The sequence below is a fragment of the Rhinichthys klamathensis genome, unplaced genomic scaffold (genome assembly GCF_029890125.1).
Source record: "Rhinichthys klamathensis goyatoka isolate OS25496 unplaced genomic scaffold, OSU_Roscu_1.1 h1tg000004l_1, whole genome shotgun sequence".
Lineage (NCBI taxonomy): Eukaryota > Metazoa > Chordata > Actinopteri > Cypriniformes > Leuciscidae > Rhinichthys > Rhinichthys klamathensis.
In genome coordinates, this window is record NW_026606557.1 from 5,378,260 (window position 1) to 5,401,239 (window position 22,980).

The 22,980-nt window shown below is 37.5% G+C and overlaps 2 protein-coding genes across 6 annotated transcripts in view; both read left to right on the forward strand.

The window, feature by feature from the left end:
• Window positions 1-2,001: 2,001 nt before the first annotated feature.
• On the forward strand, window positions 2,002-8,650 carry LOC130086294 (kinetochore-associated protein DSN1 homolog). Of its 2 annotated transcripts, XM_056252561.1 has the most exons (11): window positions 2,002-2,097; window positions 2,394-2,421; window positions 2,866-3,121; window positions 3,198-3,271; window positions 3,385-3,457; window positions 4,210-4,291; window positions 4,401-4,451; window positions 4,550-4,621; window positions 4,702-4,849; window positions 6,915-7,002; window positions 8,170-8,650. In XM_056252561.1, the coding sequence occupies exons 1-11, from the start codon at window positions 2,066-2,068 to the stop codon at window positions 8,250-8,252; spliced, it is 987 nt and encodes a 328-aa protein (XP_056108536.1). In that variant the 5' UTR covers window positions 2,002-2,065; the 3' UTR covers window positions 8,253-8,650. The 2 variants fall into 2 exon arrangements, with proteins under 2 accessions (XP_056108536.1, XP_056108537.1); XM_056252562.1 differs by lacking the exon at window positions 2,394-2,421 and having other exon boundaries at window positions 2,011-2,097.
• Window positions 8,651-15,796: 7,146 nt separating this feature from the next.
• Window positions 15,797-22,980, forward strand: part of pbx4 (pre-B-cell leukemia transcription factor 4) — a 43,005-nt gene continuing 35,821 nt past the window's right edge. Inside the window, exons 1-2 of one of the 4 annotated variants that reach the window (XM_056252410.1) lie at window positions 15,797-17,017; window positions 21,313-21,414. In XM_056252410.1, the coding sequence (XP_056108385.1) occupies window positions 16,833-17,017; window positions 21,313-21,414 (287 nt within the window). In that variant the 5' untranslated portion in view covers window positions 15,797-16,832. The remainder of the gene's footprint in view (window positions 17,018-21,312; window positions 21,415-22,980) is intronic. The other 3 variants (XM_056252421.1, XM_056252416.1, XM_056252430.1) reach the window with 3 other exon arrangements.

Below are 22,980 nucleotides of genomic sequence, written 5' to 3' on the forward strand. Positions count from 1 at the left end.
TATGTGACAAACTAATATTTTCAGGAAAGCGAAATGAAACATTATTTCACTTGAAGCTTTAACGCACATGTAGGAATGGAAATGATGAAACGATATGAATGCACAACATTGGTATGATGTTTTTCCATTTCAAATCTTCACTTCAACAGGACTAGTGTGAAAGAAGGGCCTGAAACCTTTTTTTGTTTGGTTTTTTTAATGTTTTTATTTTTTATTTATTTTTATTTTTTAAGGTCAATGAAAGGAGGGCCTTTACTTTCATAACATTTTAATCTGCATAACACTGTTTTATTTTAAATGTATTTTCTATGCAATAACTCAAAAATAACCGTAGAGTAAAATTTTCAAAAAGGAAAATTATAACATTTTTAAAAAAATAAAGAAAATTAGTCATGGCAGAATGGGTTGCAAACGTAGCCTAAATCAGTGCGTCTCAAACTTTTGATTCAAAGGCCTTTATTGTCCAGCCCCACATTTAGGGTAAGATATGACAAAGCTGCTTGTTTTATAATTGTGTGTGTGCATGTATATATATGTATATGGAAGTTTTCTGAGGCGCCCTATAGCCTAAATAAAGCCGTCACTCGACTCAGTAGAGGCAAGCTACATGAGCTGAACTGGAAACACTGGTGGCCAATACAGTGTTGGAGGTTTCATGCCTATATATGTACAGCCTGGTGGCCAATCTTCAGTGATTTTACCTTCCATCAGTAAGAGCAGAGTGAAGTTTGAATTGGCAAAGCAGTAGCACAGCTAGCCTGTACATAAAATATTGCAATCCACACACAACATAATGGGAGACGCATTAGAGTTCAAAAGAGGACAAATTGTTGGTGTGTGTCTCGCTGCCTCATATGTGACAAGGACAGCAAGTCTTTTTGGTGTCCAAAGTAATTTTGGCACACCGCCACTATGTAGGACGAACCACATCCAACAGGAGTAACTGTCGAAAGCAAGAAGCAGCTGTGTGAAAGGGTTGTGTCCAAAAATCATAAAACCTCAGCTGCCCAACTCACTACAGAATTAAATGCACAGCTCGACTCTCCTGTTTCGAAGCAAACTGTTTGTCTGGAGCTTCACGGAGTCAATATTCATGGTCTCGCTGCTATATTAACACCCGGAGTGAAGCACAGCGGTGGATCAGCGATGGTTTGGGCTGCAATATCATGGTGTGCTTGATGGGTGCATCACTGCCAGGAACTATCAAACACTCAAACCCTTCTGGAGGATCATGTGCACCTAATGGTTCAAACATAGTTCCCTGAAGAGGGTGCCGTGTATCAGCATGATAATGCACCATACACACAGCAAGACTGGTGACAGAATGCTTCGATGAACATGAAAGTGAAGCTGAACATCTCCCATGGCCTGCACAGTCACCAGATCTGGATATTATTGAGCCACTTTGGGGTGTTTCGGAAGATCGAATCGGGAAACGTTTTCTTCCAACAGCATCACGTAGTGTACTGTACATGACACTGTTCTGGAAGAGGAATGGCTCTAAATCTCTCTGGCCACTGTGACGGACTTGTGTCTGTCATTCTCAAGATGAATGGTGATTTGTTGGCTGGAAAAGAAGGACCTATACTATACGAACACATTATTGCTGTCTAAAACCAGGTGTTTCAGTTTCATTGTCCAACCCCTGTAGATTGGTTAAGTATATTTCCCATAAGTATATTATATCCCATAAATATAAGTATATTTGTTTGTTATATTTTTTCTCATAATAACTTCAGGTTGAGCTTTACTAACGCAATAGACAATTGTGCTTAAAAAGTGAGACTTTGGAATGAGATAGATTATTTAGCCTACTTGTGTGTCTAAATGATTGTACATATTGTTACAATTTTAAAGAATGATTAAGTTTACATTAAATAATATTTATCAAACATATATAGCTAATATGTAACCAAAACATGGGACTTGTGATTCTTAAAAAAACGTACCGTACACAGCACGCACTCAACGCTAATATAACGTGACTACAGTTCCCAAGAACCATCGCGGTCAAAATGAAAATGGGCGGGGCATATTTCACACTGCGCGCGGTCTTTGAAAGAAAATGGCGGAGCTTCAGAAAGAAGGATTTGAGCCGTAAGTGTTTTATTATTTACAACACGGGAAATAGATGTACTAAATGTTTCCCACTCACATGTGATAGTAATTTCTGCATGAGGAATTCGCTTGAATAAAGTACAGCATTTAGAACAGCGTTTAACGCGATTGATGTCGTTGTCAGCTAAACTGGCCATAAATTATACTTTATTAGTCAGTGGACAAATTCGGATAACTTTTATTTAAAATACTTTGCAATGTATTGAATGCAATAAACAATGTTGTTTAGTTTGCTCGGTGTGCTGTAATCTATATCACCATTTAATCTCTCACAGATGTGATGCCAGCAACTTCGACACCAGGGTAAATCTGTTTTCTGTTCTTTTTTTATGTAACGTTAAAATATTTGCGATAAGTAACTGAATAAAATACTTTTATTCAGCAAATCTGCATATTAGAATGATTTCTGAAGGATCATGTGAGACTGAAGTAATGATGCTGAAAATTCAGCTTTGACATCACAGAAATAAATTACATTTTAAAATATATCAACATAGAAAACCGTTTCTTTATATTGTAATAATATTTCACAATATTACTGTTTCTGTTGTATGTTTGATCACATAAATGCAGCCTTGAAGACTTCTTTCAAAACATCTTACAGACCCCAAAAGTTGTCATCATGCATTAATACAGAATCCAAAGTCTATATGCATTCACATATATTTGTTGTGACATTTTGACTAGTCAACCTCTGTCTTATGTATATAATACTGTGTTGTGCTTCTATGTCATCATCTCAACTAGGTCTCAGAAGTGTCTCATGGAGTCAAACGTCCTCGTGACAGTAACCACATCTCAGGTCCTCCTCAGAAGTCTCCTTGCACATCACCTGCTCCTGCAGCAATGCAGCGTTCAGAAGAGGAACGGCCAGAGGACTCGAAGATTGAGGACGGCATGAGGGAAACCGCTCCTGAACTGAGCCCTCGCTCGCGGAGGAAATCCTTGAGGAGATCCTCCAGAGGCAGACGATCCCTGCCGGCCTTCCTCGGCTCCTCACAGCGTGAGTGCTGAGCCCCCAAAGCCTTTCACTGGATGTCATTTAGGATTGTGTTGACTCTCTTCTCTGTGTCTTTCAGCCCTGTGTGAAACCATCAGTCTGTCTTTACCTGATAACGAGAGGCTGGATATGCTAATTAAAGCTGCTATGCAGGTCTGTAACATGCATATTTGTTAAGGAAAATGAATGAGGCTTTGCCATTGGAACGGGGAATATACTTTACTGGCTTTTTCCTTAAACCTTTTAATGTCCCTGACTGTACATAGAGGACAGTGAAGAGGGTCAAAAACAGTCTGTACACTGTTCCTGGTGTTGATACAGAGACACTTCAGACTCAAGGTAAGTCAGGGCCAGTCATTCATGAAATTTCACTAAAATATTTTTGCTTTTAAACAAAAAGAGTCGGAAATGATACAGTTATACACACTGCCGTTCAAAAGTTTGGGTTTGGAAAGAATTTTTGTCTCATGCTCACCAAGACTGCATTTTTTTATTTGATCAAAAATAAAGTAGAATTTTTACAAAAATGTTCATCATTTAAAATAACTGTTAATATTCGTTTATTTAAAATGTCATTTATTCCTGTGATCAAAGCTGAATTTTCAGCATCATTACTCCAGTCTTCAGAAATCATTCTAAAATGATGATTTGATGCTCAAGAAACATTTCTGATTATTATCAACGTTGAAAACAGTTGTATTGCTTGATTCATATTTCTCTGGAAAACCGTGATGCATTTTATCAGCATTTTTCTTTGATTAATAGTTCAGAAGAACAGCATTTATTTGAAATAGAAACCTTTTGTAACATTGCACATGTCTTTTCTGTGACTTTTGATCAATTTAATGTATCCTTGCTGAATAAAAGTTTGAATTTCTTTGTAAAACAATTATTCTTAATGACCCAAAACATTTGAACGGTAGCGTATTTGGAAAAAAAAAGTGGAATTTTCAACCCATTCTGACTGATATTTCCAAAAAGTAATTTTTGCAACTAGATAACATTGTCTTGATAATGCAAAAACAGAATTTAATACATAAAATGTCAAAAATCTATTTCATGATGTTTATATGAACGTCTTTGACTTCCAGTTGAATCTTTGCATGAAGAATGGGACAGTCTGGCTAAAGACATTAGCAGAGACACTCAGAATTCACTCCCAACTACTGAGAGGTAAAAGTCAGTTTTTCTGGGTTTCAGTTAAAACTAATAATTAATCAGTAGTGCTTCGATCCTGAAGCACACTCGTTTATTAAATGTCTCTCTCTCTCTGTATATCCAGTGACCCCGTTGTTAACATGAGCACTGCGCGCATTCAGGAGGACATTAACAGGTAATTCTCCATATGCTCCCGTCAGTCCGAGACGCTACAGTGGGAATCGAATTCATTTCATGACTATAGCTGTTAATGGCCATCATGTGCTTATGAAGGTTACAGGCTGAAAGTATGTCATGGGAGTCGCTATTGAACAAACACCGGACCAAAGCTGACGACCTGGACAAGTGAGCACAACTACACACACGCACAGCACATGCATGGATACGGAAATGTCGTTTAGCCGCGCATCTCTGTCCCGTTGCAGATGTGTGGAGCGGGGGGAAGAGAAGGGTGTGCCACTGGACCCATCATGCTTTGCCAAGTCTTCACAGAGTCAACTCGTTCTGAACAAACCCGACTACAAGGCAGTACTCACGGGACAGCAAAAACTACTCCGAAACATGGAGCTAGTGGTGAGGCCAGGACGTTTAAGACTTGAGGATTCGCACAAATGCAAAAGTATTCAGTACCAGTAGCAGTTCAACGGGAATTGAAATCCGTTGGGCCAGTAGTTCTGCCACCACTTTCACTAGCATATTTCTATTTTCCATTAAATGTTAAAGGGATACTTCAGGATTTAGCATTAAGCTTTGTATTAGTAGAAAACCTGTAGTATTTTTAAATTACCGTGCTTTCCACCCTCATATCCCCCTGAGACGAGAGACTTATGTATTTTTTGTCTGGAAAAAAATCCTCCGGTGACGCAAAAATCGTCATTTTGCGTCATCGGAGGATTTTTTGGCCAGGGGCTAAAGACTACAGCCAGAAGTAGGGGCTGTCCCGCATGTTTTCAACCTGCCCATAGAGGCTGGGATCTCACTCACAGAATGTACACATAGTGTCGGACATCTTTTTTTTTTGGAAGCTAAACTAGCAGGCTCTTTTTCTGTGGAGAAAGCTGAGTAGTAGGGGTTACCATCCTCTTTTTCCCGGACATGTCCGGCCGTCGATGTCCGGGATTCAGCTTTTGCTTTCTGCAGTCGCCATTCATTGTTTACATGCACACCTTTTGTTTCAATCTAACTGAATTCATTCCAATTGGTGAATCTGAATGTAGTGTTTACATGAACGCTAAACAAGTGATCGGTTGATGTGCGTTTTAACATTGCTAAGAAAATTCCCGCTCCTCCGTGAGAGATACGAGACCGGTGCGTCTCACAGGTGTCGCTCATCGGTAATCACGCCGCCGGCTTCGCGTTCCCGCGGCCCTATCCTCGTCCTGCTCGCCACAGTAAACATGATGAATGGCGACTGTAGAACGCAAAAGCCGAATCCCGGACATTTTGGGCGATCTTGAAACACATTTTCGGCTACACTCATCACGGAGACTCACTAGTAGCCTAGACTTGTTGTTTAGCTACTGCGCTGGGCTCTGTTACCGGTAGGCGTGGCCTCCTAGGGCAGCGAAGCAAGTGCATTCTGGGAGTTGTTGTCTTTCATCCACATAAGCCAAAAATACATTTTCTGGCTTTTCTTAGTCTAGAAAGCTCCAAATTCAAAAATAATTTCACATTTCTTCTACATAAATGACCCATTTTAAATACACATTCATCTTTCCAGAGGTGAAGTATCCCTTTAAGCTTTCTTTACAATTTGTTTTTATCTGTGCCCAAACTTTTAGTACAAAGGGCCTAAAATAAAATTGAGGGCTGCGCGCCGCAAGTAGCTGTTGCATTATATCCAAAATTATTAGATATTGAAATGTTTTTAAATCAAATTCCTTTATATTTTCTATATTTTAATGCTAAAATAAGATATGCGATAAATGAAGATATGCTTAAATACCGGTAGTCTTTTTTTTTTTTTTGCCAAATCAAATGTAACTTGCGCAACTTTGGCCACCTCTGCAATTTACGATTTAGGCCTAATATATTTATAACAAAAACAGTATTACTTTTTTTGTGGCATATTTTAATGTTGTCCACAATGTAGACACAACATGGTTCTCAGCTAGTTTTGAGTTGGACGTGAGGTTTGTTGAATAAATCAAGCATTCCGGCAAGTGAATCATTAGATTGATGCAAAGTAACTGATACCCCATGATCTGAGTCCATCAACACCCCCAAATCTTTCACCTATTCCTAAAACTTTAGGCAGTTTTGATGTATATGCTGTTTGTTTTTTGCTGTGTTTTGATCTGGAGATGCTGTACTGTTTCAGAAGATGTCACAGCGCCCTCTACCGTATAACAGTCAAAATGCGGAAAGCCGGACAATTCCGTCAAATTCCAAAATGAAAAGGATCTGGCTTATAAGAGTCATTTTAGACTACACTGATCATGCTGTGTTTTTGTCGTCGCACCCATGCAAATATAATGCTGCATTTTCTATTATACATAATGTCTCTAAATGTAGAGTTCTCAGAAACAACATTTTTTTTAATGTACAGTTTAAAAATGAGTACAATAAGAGAATTGGTTACTTTTTTCTCTCTCTTTTTGTGCGAGCTGCTGTCATGTGCAGTTGTGTTTCTTCACAGATGGACTCTCACTGTTGTATAATGAGGGAGCTGCTGTCTTTCCATGAGACATCTCAGCTGCTGCTAAAGGAGACCAGCACCAGACTAGGTGAGAATATGTATTTAAGTCTGTGGAATAGCTCAATAATTGACAGACAAGACACTATCCTTCGACAGTTTTTGGCCAGTAAGACTTTTTTTTAAAGAATTTAATCATCCGTTTTCAACTGATAATAATCAGAAATGTTTCTTGAGCATCAAATCATATTAGAGTGATTTCTGAAGGATCATGTGACACTGAAGACTGGACTAATGATGCTGAAAATTCAGCTTTGCATCACAGGAATACATTAGATTTTAAAATATATATAAATAGAAAACGGTTATTTTAAATTGTAATATTATTTCACAATATTATTGAGACATGAGCATGACTTTTTGTTGATCACAAGATAAAAATCAAGTACAAAAAAGCAGCAACGTCTAATGAAGTGTTAAATGCTAATGAAAAATAACACTACTTACAAGAGCCACATGATTCTGGATAAATAGAAAATTAATTTTTTTTGTTGTAATTAAAGATCATGATTCTCCCAGAATTCTGAACAGACAACTAAACAAAATAACAAGTAATCTGACAAAATGTGAATAATTGCAGTCTACTAGGTTTCATTTATTTATTAAAAAATATGTTTTAATGATTCAATGACTCGCTCATATTAAACACCTGACTTGTTTCATTTCTGGATGAATCGGCATTTTGAAACGGATCTCTGAATGATTCAATGACTAATAAATTGTCGCCACCTACTGGTGTAAAGATGTAATCGATACAATCTTTATTTGAAGCTTCAAGTTCCTTTCAAAAGGCGATTTGCTCTATTTTGGTCCGTAGACATCTAGTGTTTATATCCGAACAGTAAACTTTTATCCCAGTAAATCTGTGATCAGTTGAATATTTGTAACAGAAATAATGACACTGTTTGTGAAGCCGTTTCATAGATGACAACTTTTGTCTCTGGGTCAGTGGCAGCATCAACACACATTTGAGTGTTCGCTGTGATCGGTTTAATAGTTGCAGAATCATCGTCGTTTAGGAATAAGATCGCTTGGGTATTTGAATCGAAATCTTTTACTTAGTAATCGTGCAGCTCTACTACACTTACAAAGTAAAATCACATGAAATGCAATTCAACGCAAGCTGCCTTAATGATTTTACTGTCATTCAGAAGTGTGTGAAATGAGTTATTTAACACTGGGCTTTTCCCCCCCACAGCTTCCAGGGCAGGATTTCAGAATCTCCCTTCATCACCAGTCAGACAGCTGATAAAAGGAGGCATATCTAGTGTCTCCTCCTAGTTTACAGTGCCGTGATGACTCCCATAGGATGCTGTGCTTCCACAGGAAAGCTCTGTGATCTGATATGACCATTTTGGTTATGCATTAATGACTTTTTAAATGTAACATTCTACTTTTTCCCTATAACATTTCTCTGTTACCCAGTAGTTTGGGTAAAAAAAAAGATGCATTTTCAATATTTGATTGTCTTTAATGTCTGTGGCTGTTTAGTTTAATGTCCTCCAGTGTGTGTGTGTGTGTGTGTGTGTGAGAGAGAAAGTTTCAGAATGTGTAGATGAAGATGGACACTAGATGGCAGGCTAGTTATTCAAAGCTCTACTTTTACCCGTGTGCTTTCAAGGCTGTTGTTTTGTACAATTGTAAAGATATCTGAATACAATTAAATGGCTTGTCATTTACTTCAAACTTTTTCTGCTTTCTTTTACAGTTCTGTCATGTCATTTTTTTTTTAACTCAGTTTGAGCCCCAAATGCTTTTAAATGGTCTTTAAAATATCATGCATGTCTAATGGACTAAGGATGATATTCATTCATCCATCCCTGGATTTTTTTTTCTTTTTTCTATTCTGCCTGAATGGTAAAATTGAATGAAGTGTTTGAGCTGGTGTCTTGTTTCCAAGACAAACATTGGCAAGCAAGTATTTATATGCTTTAAGTCATCGTTATTAGCCTAAAGAAAAGACACTGGCCTCTGGGCTTTAGTCATGAGCTCTTTGAGGGCCTTTTAGCCTCCTATTATGTTTGTTCTTGTGACCCCTTCCCCCACACACTTCCATCCCTTGTTCTCTATTCAACACAGCACAGGGCTGCTGAGCAAGAAACAGGCTTAGAAGATCTCTCCACTTCACATCCTCTCTGTTTGCATCACATTTCCATGCCCACAAGACTAAACACGACCTGCTCTGAACTTCCGTGCCATAATAACAGTATTTGAGCTCGAACAAAGCCACGTTCACTCTCAATACTACGTCCACTGTGATCAAAGACGGACGTTTCAACAATCCCGAAAGAAAAGCGTCCTCAGCTGCTCCTCATTTTTCTCTGGTGCACATGTAGGCTGATTTGACTTGGCTTGTATTTAGTTTTCTCTGTTAATGTAGGGATGGAGGTGGTTTAGCAGGAGAGTGGGGTTAAGCGTCAGAAGCACTGGGGGTGGCACAGCAAGAGGGATCGATTCTTATTTAGATGAAAATGAGGCTCAGCGCTTGTGGGCCGAGGGTGCATCTGCCTCAAACAGCTTTAAGAAGAATACCTATTCACAGTCAAGAGGGGGAAACACTATTCTCATGGTGGCAAATACTTTTAAATTAAACGTCAATTGACAAAGATTAATCTATGCACGTGGTGTGGTAGTTGTCTACGTTCGTATGGAGTAGAAATCAAATGGTCCTTTTGTTGCTGGGGATATTAAATCATGGTTTGTTTTCAGTATCTCAGGAACTGGTTGTATTGTTGTGATAAATGTGATGAGCAGAACAGGTTCTTCATTAATCAATTAAAATACATTTCTGTATTATGCAAAATAGACATTTGGTCTCTACGGCATATATATATATATATGTGTGTATGTATATATACACACGTAAAAATACATTATATATAGATACACATATATATACACGTGTGTGTGTAAGGTGTATGTATAAATAAACATACATATATATATATATACACACATATCTGTGTGTATGTATATTTACAAATACAAGTACATTATATATAGATACACACACATATACATGTGTGTAATGTGTATGTATAAATAAACATACATAGACATATGCACACATATCTGTGTGTATGTATATTTGCACATACTAATACATTATATATAGATACACATATACATATGTGTGTGCGTGTGTAATGTGTATGTATAAATAAACATACATATACATAAATATATGCACACGTGTGTGTGTGTGTGTGTGTATATACACATATAAATACATACATTATATATATAGATACATATTACACACATATGCATATGTGTGTAATGTGTATGTATAAATAAACATAGTATATACATAAATATATGCACACCTATCTGTGTATATATAGTGTATATATGTATAATGTGTGTGTGTGTATATACACACACATGTATGTCTATATGTGCATATATGCATGTTTTGTTTATATACAGTATATGGGTGTATGTATATATGTTATTCTATAATGTGTGTATATGCAGTACACATACATACACACACATATGTATATCTATGTATATGTACATATATATAATGTATGTATATTGTATTATATATATACGGTGTACACAGTATATAAAATACAATAATATATAATATAATACAATAAAAACGATAATACATTACTGAAATATTTTAATATATTACAAAAATAAATATATATATATATATATATACACACACACACACACATACATATAGTGGTACATTTTACCACTGGGCCACATTGTCCATCATTTAGGAAATGAAAGGAGAAAGATTGAAAAAAATATAGATTTACAATTACTCAAAATCTCACTGTGTGAAAGCAACGCTATGATAACGAGTTCAGGTTACAGTTTGTTCTCTAATATTCTCATTCTCACTTCAGATTGATTAGTGTTAGATTGTAGCCGAGAGATCCGCTACGCGTCAGCATAAACCAGGACCACTTTTGTCCCATTCCTCTCTTTGCACACACATCATCAAACTCCCATTGAAATGCTCCAGGCTGAGTCTCTCCCAGCAGCCATTCGTCTGAGAAGCCTGTCTTTTCTCTCTGAGTGATGAACTGCCCCAAAACGTCCACGTTTGCAAAAAAAAATTGGGACCACTTATTTTTAATCTGGTCTGTCCGTGCACTAGCTAAAACACATTGATTTAAATAAGGAATGTTATACTTAGGCGTTTATATGGACAGACATGAAAATATTATTAGATAATTAATAGGTTCATTTAACTTTACTTTGTAATCAAGAAAATAAGCTTTTAACTTTTTGAAAGCATTTTTATTTTATTGAACTCTTTTCTCCAAAAACAATCCTTTTAACATATGAATTTAAAAACCACCATTTTCTTAGGCTACATTTTGTGAAACTTAATTAATCTACACATTAACTGAATTTAGATTCAATTTAAAAGTTAGAAATCCAACCCAATCGGTTTCTTAACGTAATTTTAAATGCATTTAAATTTGAAAAAAAAATTAAAATAGCTTGAATGTAACTCTACACCCTTGCCTCATTTAGTATACGCGTTTCTATGAATATGCAAATTAGCCCCGCCTCCACTCACTCACACCAGCTCAGAGATCCACTCGTTGACGACATTGATGTGATTGGTTACAAGGTAGTGTGTGACGTCAGAAACACTAGCGATTTCAAACCGTGTTTTTGAGACTGTCTTTGGTTCACTGCAATTTTTAGAAATACTCAGCAATGGTGTCGACTTATGAATTTTCTCATGGTTTGTCTTAAAGCACATTAAAAACACCACATAGAAATATAAACAACATTAAAAGCTTGATTTTCACCACAGGGGGACTTTAAACCTTATCAGTTCCTTGAAGCATTTCTTGTACATGATGCGGTTCAAAAACCTACGTTTTTGCAATAAACCACAGAACTTTAATGTTGTCACAACATATTTTAAAGGGATAGTTCACCCAAAAAATAAACATTGTCATCATTTACTCACCCATTCTGTATGTCGTTCTAAACCTGTATGACTTGCTTTCTTCTGCGAAACATAAAAGAATATATTTTGAAGAATGTTAGTAACCAAACCTTTTTGGCTGCAGGACAAAAGCAATGCGTAATTCCAAATGCAGCGAAACCAACCCATGAGAAAAATCAATATGGAAAATTCCTTCATATTAACAGTACATTTGTATGGAAGCTTGTTTCCGCCACAGAATGAAAAATAAAAAATGTAATTGCGACTTTTTATCTCACAATTCAGACTTTTTTCTCACAATTGCGAGTTTACATCTCGCAATTCTGACTTTAGCCTATTTCTCAGAATTGCGAGATATAAAGTCAGAATTGCTTGATATAAAGTGGCAATTGCGTGTTATAAAGTCAGAATTGCGCGATATAAAGTCAGAATTGCGAGATATAAAGTCAGAATTGATTGATATAAAGTCGCAATTGCGTGTTGTAAAGTCAGAATTGCGTGAAATAAAGTCGCAATTGCGTGTTATAAAGTCAGAATTGCAAGATATAAAGTCAGAATTGCGCGATATAAAGTCAGAATTTATTGATATAAAGTCGCAATTGCGTGTTGTAAAGTCAGAATTGCGTGAAATAAAGTCGCAATTGTGTGTTATAAAGTCAGAATTGCGAGATATAAAGTCAGAATTGCGCGATATAAGGTCAGAATTGATTGATAAAGTCGCAATTGCGTGTTGTAAAGTCAGAATTGCGTGAAATAAAGTGGCAATTGCGTGTTATAAAGTCAGAATTGCGCGATATAAAGTCAGAATTGCGAGATATAAAGTCAGAATTGATTGATATAAAGTCGCAATTGCGTGTTGTAAAGTCAGAATTGCGTGAAATAAAGTCGCAATTGCGTGTTATAAAGTCAGAATTGCGAGATATAAAGTCAGAATTGCGCGATATAAAGTCAGAATTTATTGATATAAAGTCGCAATTGCGTGTTGTAAAGTCAGAATTGCGTGAAATAAAGTCGCAATTGTGTGTTATAAAGTCAGAATTGCGAGATATAAAGTCAGAATTGCGCGATATAAAGTCAGAATTGATTGATATAAAGTCGCAATTGCGTGTTGTAAAGTCAGAATTGCGTGAAATAAAGTCGCAATTGCGTGTTATAAAGTCAGAATTGCGCCATATAAAGTCAGAATTTACGAGATATAAAGTCAGAATTGCGTGAAATAAAGTCGCAATTGCGTGTTATAAAGTCAGAATTGCGAGATATAAAGTCAGAATTGCGTGAAAAAAAGTCGCAATTGCGTGTTATAAAGTCAGAATTGCGAGATATAAAGTCAGAATTGCGCGATATAAAGTCAGAATTGATTGATATAAAGTCGCAATTGTGTGTTGTAAAGTCAGAATTGCGTGAAATAAAGTCGCAATTGCGTGTTATAAAGTCAGAATTGCGAGATATAAAGTCAGAATTTACGAGATATAAAGTCAGAATTGCGTGAAAAAAAGTCGCAATTGCGTGTTATAAAGTCAGAATTGCGAGATATAAAGTCAGAATTGCGCGATATAAAGTCAGAATTGATTGATATAAAGTCGCAATTGTGTGTTGTAAAGTCAGAATTGCGTGAAATAAAGTCGCAATTGCGTGTTATAAAGTCAGAATTGCGAGATATAAAGTCAGAATTTACGAGATATAAAGTCAGAATTGCGTGAAATAAAGTCGCAATTGCGTGTTATAAAGTTAGAATTGCGAGATAAAAAGTCAGAATTGCGCGATATAGAGTCAGAATTGATTGATATAAAGTCGCAATTGCGTGTTATAAAGTCAGAAATGCATGATATAAAGTCGAAATTGCGTGTTGTAAAGTCAGAATTGTGAGATATAAACTATTCTTAGAAATGGCCTGATAACTCGCAATTGCGAGTTTATATCTCACAATTCTGAGAAAAGATGTCAGAATTTAGAGATATATATTCGCAATTATGTGTTATAAAGTCAGAATTGTGAGATGTAAACTCACAATTGTGAGAAAAAAAGTCAGAATTGTGAGATAAAAAGTCTCAATTCTGTCTTTTTTCTCGCAATTGCCACTTTACATCTCGCAAATGTGACTTTATTTCTCAGAATTGCGACTTTATATCTCGCAATTGCAACTTTATTTCTCACAATTCTGACTTCATATCTCGCAATTGTGAGATAAAAAGGCGCTATTATTTTTTTTTATTTTTTTTATTCAGTGGCGGAAACAAGCTTCCATACATTTGGACCCTATTTCTACAGGCTTTTTTTTTTGAGTGCACCAGTAGCTCCCAATTTACCCAAAGACGGGGAAAATAAAAGTAATGTATTGCGTTACTCCCTAAAAAGGTAACTAACTACATTACTTTTTATGCAAAGTAATGTGTTGTTACGAGACTGTCACGTTACCTTTTCTCACCTGGGCTGGGCTCTCCTGTTTTTTAATTGCAAAAAAGTTATATTTTTGGCAGATTTAAACGCCCTTTGAGACCAAAAGTGACATGAATAAGCATCAGGCTGGACCTTTTAGCTGTGCTGCCATTCTGGATCACAGAAGAAAGTGTGAAACAAATGTGATGTTTACCTAAAGTCATTTTTGCTTATTATTATGGTGAATTGCGGATCATCGAAGGTCAGGAGCAAAGACATTGGTTGATAAAGTGAGATTAAATACATAAAGTATATTTGTGTTATTTAATATATTTAACCATTGCAGGTTTGCATAATCTTCTGAGTTTGGATTTCACTGTTCATTTTGTTCATTTATAGGAATTCTGAATCTGTTTTTGTGCAAGTGAGATGAGTAAATGCTCACATTTAGTCTACAACAACCATCATGTTCACACAGAACGCCTCCGCATCTCCTGATTTCACTCAACATGGGGACAGAGGAGGTGTCAGTCAAGAAACAAGAAAACCTGCGTTACTTATTTGAAAAAGTAACTAAAAAAGTAACTTAAATTTTGTTGTACATTTAAAAGTAATGCATTATGTTACTTGTAATGCGTTTCCCTCAATACTGGCAGCACTATCAAACATTCTGAATGTTGGTTGTACAACCATTCAGACAGGCCTATGTTTTTGATTTGCATCTTCCAGCTATTTCATTTGAGTAATGGAATATTTTGTGAAATGTTTTGAACAGAGGCATTTCAGTCACAATTAAGGGTTAATTATGCTTTGTAACATACACTGAAATGCTGATTATGGAAAGTGGACACTTCATCACTGGAGGTTTATAACACTAGGGTTCTTTACTCATTTGAACTTTCATGATCAATGGGTTATTTAAATTTGTTCTAGTGATAAAGTGTGATTACGAGCTGTTTAATTGATAAAAATAAAAAAAAAATCCATAAAACTTAACCCCTATAAGTGTCTCCATATATTGCAGGTTCTTCCCTATAACATTTCTTGGAACACCCTTACATAAACTTACCATGGTTTCACTACAGTAATGCTGTAATTATTAGCAGAAATGTTGTAGATTAATTCTAAATGTAACCTATTAGGGGAAGAAGGGAGTGAACTGAATCCATTTAGATTAATTAATTCAACTATGAAATTGTAATTATCAAAATTCCAGGGCTTGTGTAACAGAAACCACAGCTACACAGATCAAAGCACAGCAATTAGGCGCCAGCCATTGTTTCACCTCTGGTTACTATGCGCTTAAACGTACAAATGCCATAGTTCAGCTATGGTAACTATACAAAAGCCACTTACATGATGAAATTACAGCATGCGGTCTGTTTGAAAGAGACGCGCAAGTTGTTTACTTGCTTAGGCGCGTGCGTGCGCGTCACTGGCGCCCCTAGAGGCTCCACACAGTAGCGGCTCTTTTGTGCGCGATGATGACGTACGCGCTCGTGTGTAGTAGCGTGAACGCGCGCAGTGGTGCGCTCGCTCAGAGGGGGAGAAAAGAGCCGCCGAGGAGGGCAGAAACACAAGAGAGGGGCAGTTTTTTTTTTTCTACGACAGCACCGCGGCTTGGGGAACAAACCAACTGTGTCGAGTTGGCTGGCATGGAGCTGAGCGTTGCCGTTCTGAGCCGTTTCGAGCCGTCCACCTAAAAAGCCGGGGCATTTCGGGGGCAGTTTGCTGTTGGTCCCGGGGGTTCGCGGAGCCCGTGTGAATCTGTTGCTAGCAGCGCTCGAATGCTAGTTAGCTCCGCTGCTAAGCAGCTAGCCAACACTGCGAATCAATTGTGTCGGAGATCTCGGATTTACGTGTAAAAGCGGTCGCGTTCGTCCGCTGCTCTCGGGATTCGTTTTGACCGTTGAGTTTTGTCTTTTTCCTAAGTGAGGGGACGTTAATAAGCGAACGCTTGAGTTTCTATTTCGATTTATTTTCAAGCAGGGACTTTTTTTTTCCTCCTCTCTATTAGCTTGTTAGCCGCTCTGGTTGGTTTAGTCCAGCTTGTTAGTAGTGTCTGAGATTTCTACTGTAATAGCTGTCAGCGACAACAGCCTCTTGACGAAAAGCCAGATTGTTGACATGAATGGTTTTATCGCGGACTGCGAGTTGTTTAGAGAGGCGATACTTTGAGATGCCGCGCGTGGGATACTTCATGTTTCCAGGGACGCTTTTATTTTCTTGTTAGACTGCTTTATGGGAGTGCTAGTGTGCAGCGTTTTGCTTTAGACAATACTGGTTTTTGGAGGAATTGCACGCGGTCTGATTTTTTTTCCCCCCATGCAAACTAGTTACTCACCTTTTCCCATCAATCGCGCATCGTTTTGATGTGGTTAAATCCCACATTCCAGTCGCGCTCTCGTTGTTTTTTTTATCTAACGTTAGTGATTCCTTGAGCTCCACGTTTGTATTCACGCTGCTGGTGGTACATGGTCACCAAGACAGATCGCTGATACTGGTTTTCATTGGTTTGCGGTTGGGGAAACGGCGAGATTCGGCTTTAAAGTATTATGGATGAACAGACCCGAATGCTGGCTAGCATGGGCGGACTCGGCGGACTCTCTCAAGCCGACGTGGGTGACCCCGATTCGGTTCGGAAGCAGCAGTCCCTCGGTCAACCGCAGCAAGACATAGGGGATATTCTCCAGCAGATCATGGCCATCACCGACGAGAGCCTCGACGAAGCCCAGGCGAGGTAAGACCTGTGAGAGGAGGAGGAGGACAAGTGTGGACGCTCTCGATAGATAGATAGATAGATAGTGTGGAACAGCAGCTGGACACAATCTACACCTCATTGCTTTAAATACAGTCAATCTAAATAGCGGATATTTTTTTTCTATTCAAAATCGTATGTGATAAAATGGCTTGCACCTTTTCTTAATTTAAATAATATTTTATTGCACTGTCCCTTTTTTAATGCAAGTAGAACACATTTGTATTAAGTAAGCTCACTTAAGGACTTGTTTAGTAATATTTTTTACTTGATAAGGTTTTAGAATTTTTAATCATGTTAATGTTATAAATCTTGTGTAAAATCTTTTTTTTTCCCGTTTGCTTGGTTTTCGTTTTTATTGTGTATATGCAACTCTTGAATTTTTTTGTAATTCAGTTTTTGCCATGAATGTAGCCACAGATGCTGACATGGCATTAAAGAAAACTATACTAATACTTTTCTTAATTTACGTTTGCGCATATTCTCACTAGAACTTAGTGAATTAATAGGGGGAAAAAAGTGTGTTAATAATATATTACCACATTGTTGATTTTACCTTTTCAAGTTGTTGAGTTCTAAATGAATCTTAAGTCACGAATAAATGTAAATGCTTTAAATGATCGGTTTATGAGCAATCCGAACTTTCTCATTGAAAGTTATTATAACGAAAAAGTTTAAAGTTTTAATACTAGGAGTCCTTGTGTTTGTAATTCCACTGGTTTCCACTCAAACAATGCACTAAATATGCTCCAAATGGATAATGGGACTATAATTACTAAAACCTAAGGATCCAAGTATTTTTCCCCTCCTCTGGTTTTGCTAAATGGGGCCAAAAAAGGTTTTAGAGGTCAACCAATATGTTTGTTATCAGGAGCCCATGGGCTCTGTGAAGCCATTTGGTCTTCAGCGTGCGTCTGCCAGATTGAGGCCCCACTAGATAAATGAATTGGATTAATGTGCTACCTCGTCATTAGCATAGATAATCAGCGCGCGCTTAATTAAGTCATCCCCGTCAAACAGTGTCAGACTTAACCTCGAGACGAAAACACCCGACAGGATTGACGACTTTCCCGCCTTTACCCGCAGATCCTCCTCGGGTACAGTTCAGTGTATTTCTATTGACCGCAGTGAAATTGATCTCTTATGGATCGCTAGATTGCGCGCTGTGACCTGCGATCTGTTGAAAGGTCAACCCGAGCCACAGATCCCGCACAAAAGCTGCCTTTTAATGAGGGATCGTATATGTGCGCGAATGCCCTGTGATGTGTCATTAGCTTGTGATTTTCCACCAAGCCATTTGACCACCTGGTTCTCTTAATTAATTCACTTCTCTTTTACCCTCCTCCTCCTCCCTGGTGTTCATCCTTTTCATTGTGTGTTGGGCGCAATCAATTCTCCTATAATGCGTGCGCGTGTGCAGCTGTCCTCAAATTGAGTTTCTATTAATGAGATGGAGGGTCGCTACTCGTGCAACTTATAAACCCAGCGAAATTGCCTTTATATCTATCTATACCGCATTTCTTGGGCGATATTGTGTAGTGACTTTGTTTCCCTTGTACAAAAGACTGATGAGTTGAATGATGATGTTGTGCATGACTGTTTTAGGTATTTGGTTGAAGATCAAGCAATCAGCAGTCTTAAGGAATAGGGAATTGTTCACCTAAAAATTACTTTTTCATTTTGCTGAGTGTCCTGGCTGCTTTTTTGCAAAGTAATGAAAGTGAACGGGGTGACCATCAAGCTCAAAAAATGATAAAGTAATAATAAATGTTGTCAATGTGACCTGTGCTCTATCTCGAAGTCTCATGAAGTCATATTGCTTTGTTTGAGGAACAGACCGAGATTTCAAACTCTCCAAAATTGTCATGGATGCCTAAAAACGATGCTTCTTGTAATAACATCCAAATTAATTGGTTTTATTAAAGCCAAAAATATAATTGTCTACGTTTTTACTAGGGGTGGGAATCACAGGGTACCTCACGATACGATACATGGCTCACGATACCGATAGTATCACGATACAGCAATTCCGCGATAATCGATATATTGCGAGACGATCCTATAATGATACGACATCTGTCTGACTATGAAAACATAATAACTGTGAAAAGGTTAAAGAGAGAAAACCTGCACTTAAGTCCAACAAGTTTTTCAGTCTGTAAATTAAATTTAACATTAAGTAAATTAAACATTTTATGCTTATACTTTTTAAAAGCTTAAACGTTTCTTTGTGTGTAAACTTACACCTTTACCTGCTTATCGACTTATTGTTTTATATAAACCTGGTGGTACATTTAAATATTTACCAACAAAATGTACAAACACTCCTGTGTGCATCTGTGTAAGTGCTCGGTAAAGAGCGTCAAAGATGTCTATTTACAACATGTTTGTCCCATCAATGGTATAAAAGCAGGAGTGTGTTAAATGTGGCTAGGGCATCTTTTATTTTACTCGCACTGCTGTCCGCCAAACTCTTTTTCGTAGGCTAGTTAACTTATGTTCACGTTTCCCTCATTCATGTGTTGAGCGCCATGAAGTAGCGACACTATTTAGCTCTAGTTAGAGCGCCTTATTTTATTCATTAAAATATCGATATTTGGCGGCAGCGTATCGATTCTCGTATCGCAGAGAAGGACATCGATATATCGCCCTATCAATATTTTGTCCTAGTTTTTACCATAATACAAAATAAAGGTACATTATGCAGACTTGCAGTTTGAAATGTAGGCCTAAAAGTTAGGCTCAAAAGAAGGAATACCCTTCATTCGTATAACATGAAACTATTTTTGAAGTAAGGGGAGTCTGAAAATGTCCAATTTAAGAGTATTGTTTTTTTTGTTTTGTTTTTTGTTGCAAGGATCGTCATCGTACCCAATAAAGATAACAAAATAGTTTTTTTAAAAGCTAGAAATTAGGTAGAAATGCCTCCTTAGTCTATGCAGATGCTATCCTATTACTGAAAGGTAAATTGCAAAAATGTTCTCAAATCTGGAACGTCTGCATCTTCAAACTGGCATGAAGCATGTGTCACAGCATGCGTCATGTTAATGATGCCAAACTCTGTTAATTCTTGTCTTTCATTGCTGGTCATGAAATGGCAAGTTTAAATATGCAGAATCAAATTTGAGAGCTGGGGGAAAAGGGAAGGTTTTTGAATCGCATGGGAAAAGGCGGTGTAAATAAACATTGTTCAAAGCATCTCATTGACATGAGGGTGAGTAAATGACAGAAACTTCTTCTTTTTTTTGATGAACTATTCCTTTAAGCATAATGCCAGATATGGTTAGTGATGGACGTAAATGCATTTTCTCTTTAGTCACTTCTTCTCTGTCACTGATATTCTACAGTTATTCTTGAGTATAAGCCCTTGCCACCTTCAGTTATGAAGCAAAAAAAGCCCTTCGGTGCTTCCGCACAGACCTGAAATAGTTCAGATACCTGAGAGAAATATGCATTATTATTTTGTCAAGTGCGGGATGGTTTTAGGGCAGATAAGCCAGCTTCATTTGCGGAGTGGAGCGCTTTACTCCGCTTCAGAGAGATTGTACCTATAGTGCGGTCAGCAATCTTGGACATTATAAGACATATTGCTCTCTTTTTTCTCTCTCTTTTATAAACAGATTTCCTTTATTTGATACTAATGAAATATGCACGGTTGTGGTATCTCATTAAATGGATTTGTGGCTCATCACAATGCCTCTTAAATTAATTAGTATAATGTGTCCCAAACCTGCATTATTTGCTGAGTGGAGGCACGAGGACGTGGTTCTGTCTGGATTGCTTATTCATTGCATGTTCAAAAATAAATGTAATGCACAAGACTTGCTTTGCATTGGTAGATAAGGTCAATTGAATTGATTGGCTAGATTACATCAATCAGAAAAGAGCTAGTTAAGCATTTATAAAAGCACTTTCATGCATATACGTCCTAATTCATTTAAGTAGGTTTGTGTTATTTATAGATGTGAGATTTCTGCGATTTCTTTGACTTTGCACTCACTAGTTATTGTTTTGTTACCCAGGTTTTTGTTTTCGACATCTTGAACATTTTTTTTTTGGCAAAAATCAGACTTGTTCTGATTCCATTATCATGTGCCACAGTACTTGATTTCTGTTTTCTATTCTTCTCTTGATCTGCATTATTTACTGTGGGGGGTCTCTGGTCCCAGTTTAAGGGGTGTATGGGGTGGGATGTCATCGGCGGGACGGTGGGGGCAGATGCCAGCGCTGTCTGTGCCTGCCGCCCTCAGCCTCTCACCCTGTTGCCCTGTGTCCAGATGCTGGCCAGAGGAGGCACCGGCGCAGTGGACCCCACAGAGGGAGGGGGAGCTGGGGGGGAGCACAGCAGGGTGTGCCCTGCCGCTCAACTTCCAGCACAGGTCAGTACAGGAGCGCATGAGCACCCCCTCCTCTTCTCTCCCCCATCATCCCCTCCATGTTGATGACAAAGAGAAAAATGCACTCTCATACAGTTAAAGAAGCACTTCAGTCATTGATTTCAAAAATCTCAGTGGGGCTAAACCTTTTGTTTTTATTTTAATTATGCGATTGCTTCTTAAAAGAACCAAATTCGGACCCTTTTGAATAGACCAAAATGTGAATCAAGTTCTTTTTTGCATTCACGTTGTCCCTGGCCCTAAAAATGGGCTTTTAGTCGGGGCTGTTTTAGTGGTGATTAGTCTACTGTTCAATAACCACTTGAATGTTTTATTGACTTTTTTTTATTTTTTTTTTATTATATTTTATTATAGGCTAATCAATTTGATTATATCAAAACAATTATATTTCATTTATTATATCCTTATTAAATTGAATAATATAATATTCAATTATAAAGGCAGCTCAGATTATGCCTAAATTTCACAGGAAACTAAATTAAAACGTTTCTTTTTCTGTTTATTTTACAATAGATTTAAAATATGCCCCTCGTTATCTCTAGAAATGAGAATAAGTGACTTATCTCCTTGTTTGTTTCATTGCATGTCATCATTCTCTTTGTATAGTAACCTTTAATGGCCAAAATATTTCTGATTATGTGCATGAGGAGGTAAAGTGAACCTGAAGCGCTTTGTGCTTTATAAGCGATGGACACCTCAGACTTAAAGTTAAGCAAACTCAAAACACCTCATGAGATGGTTTTCGTTTTAAGATTAGTTTGTATAAAAGCCACATATATTCACCCACTCTCAGGCCAAGAGAACCAAACGCTCTTGACCACCACAGACTTCACATAATACAATTGATAAAAAAGATCTCCATCCCCATGTCACATCCCAGGAAAGATTTTGGTTGCATCAGTTAAGTCTTTTCATGATCACCCATCCATTGACACGAGTTTAGGTTTCTGTTTGCACTTATCAGTTGTGATTCCTTGATGTTTTTGTGTTTGTCTTGCTCATTTGCAAAAAGAAATAACCCACAATAAGACGCAGCGATCTATTTTTGCCACCTCATGTCTTTAAATGTTTGTGCCTCTTGCATTGAATCCTACATACCTGAAATATTTGGGTGTGGACCCATCGAAGCCAACAAAGAACATTTTAGGCAGCGAATGAAGTCTTGGAAGCTGAGCAAACTTCAGATTTACTTCAAGTTGGATGATACACAAGACAATTGGAAAGTAGGCAATGTGATAAGACAAGCTAACTAATCAACAGTAACCGATTCAGCATTGCCCAAGCTTGTGCCGTTGCCCATTTCCAACAAAATTACCCAATGAGTTGCACTGTGTGTCATCAGCTATAAGGCCTCATCCACAAAAAACAATCTTTTTTTGGGATTTCCCACGTTATCTGTTTGCCTCGGAGCAAAAGGGAAACATCTAACTTTGTTTAGTTGCGGCCAACTGCAATATTAGGTAGCGAGTGTTGTGGTGTAGAGTTTAGGACTTTCTCATAAAAGATTATTCAGGGTAGTTGGAGGGCTTTGTAGAACCACATTTTTAC

Excerpts from the sequence above, each read along its gene's own strand:
- LOC130086294 (XM_056252561.1), top strand. The coding sequence starts at position 2,066 with ATGGCGGAGCTTCAGAAAGAAGGATTTGAGCC. Across the intron at positions 2,098-2,393 it reads CAGAAAGAAGGATTTGAGCC|ATGTGATGCCAGCAACTTCG; the intron begins GTAAGTGTTTTA and ends AATCTCTCACAG. Across the intron at positions 4,452-4,549 it reads ATTCAGGAGGACATTAACAG|GTTACAGGCTGAAAGTATGT; the intron begins GTAATTCTCCAT and ends GTGCTTATGAAG.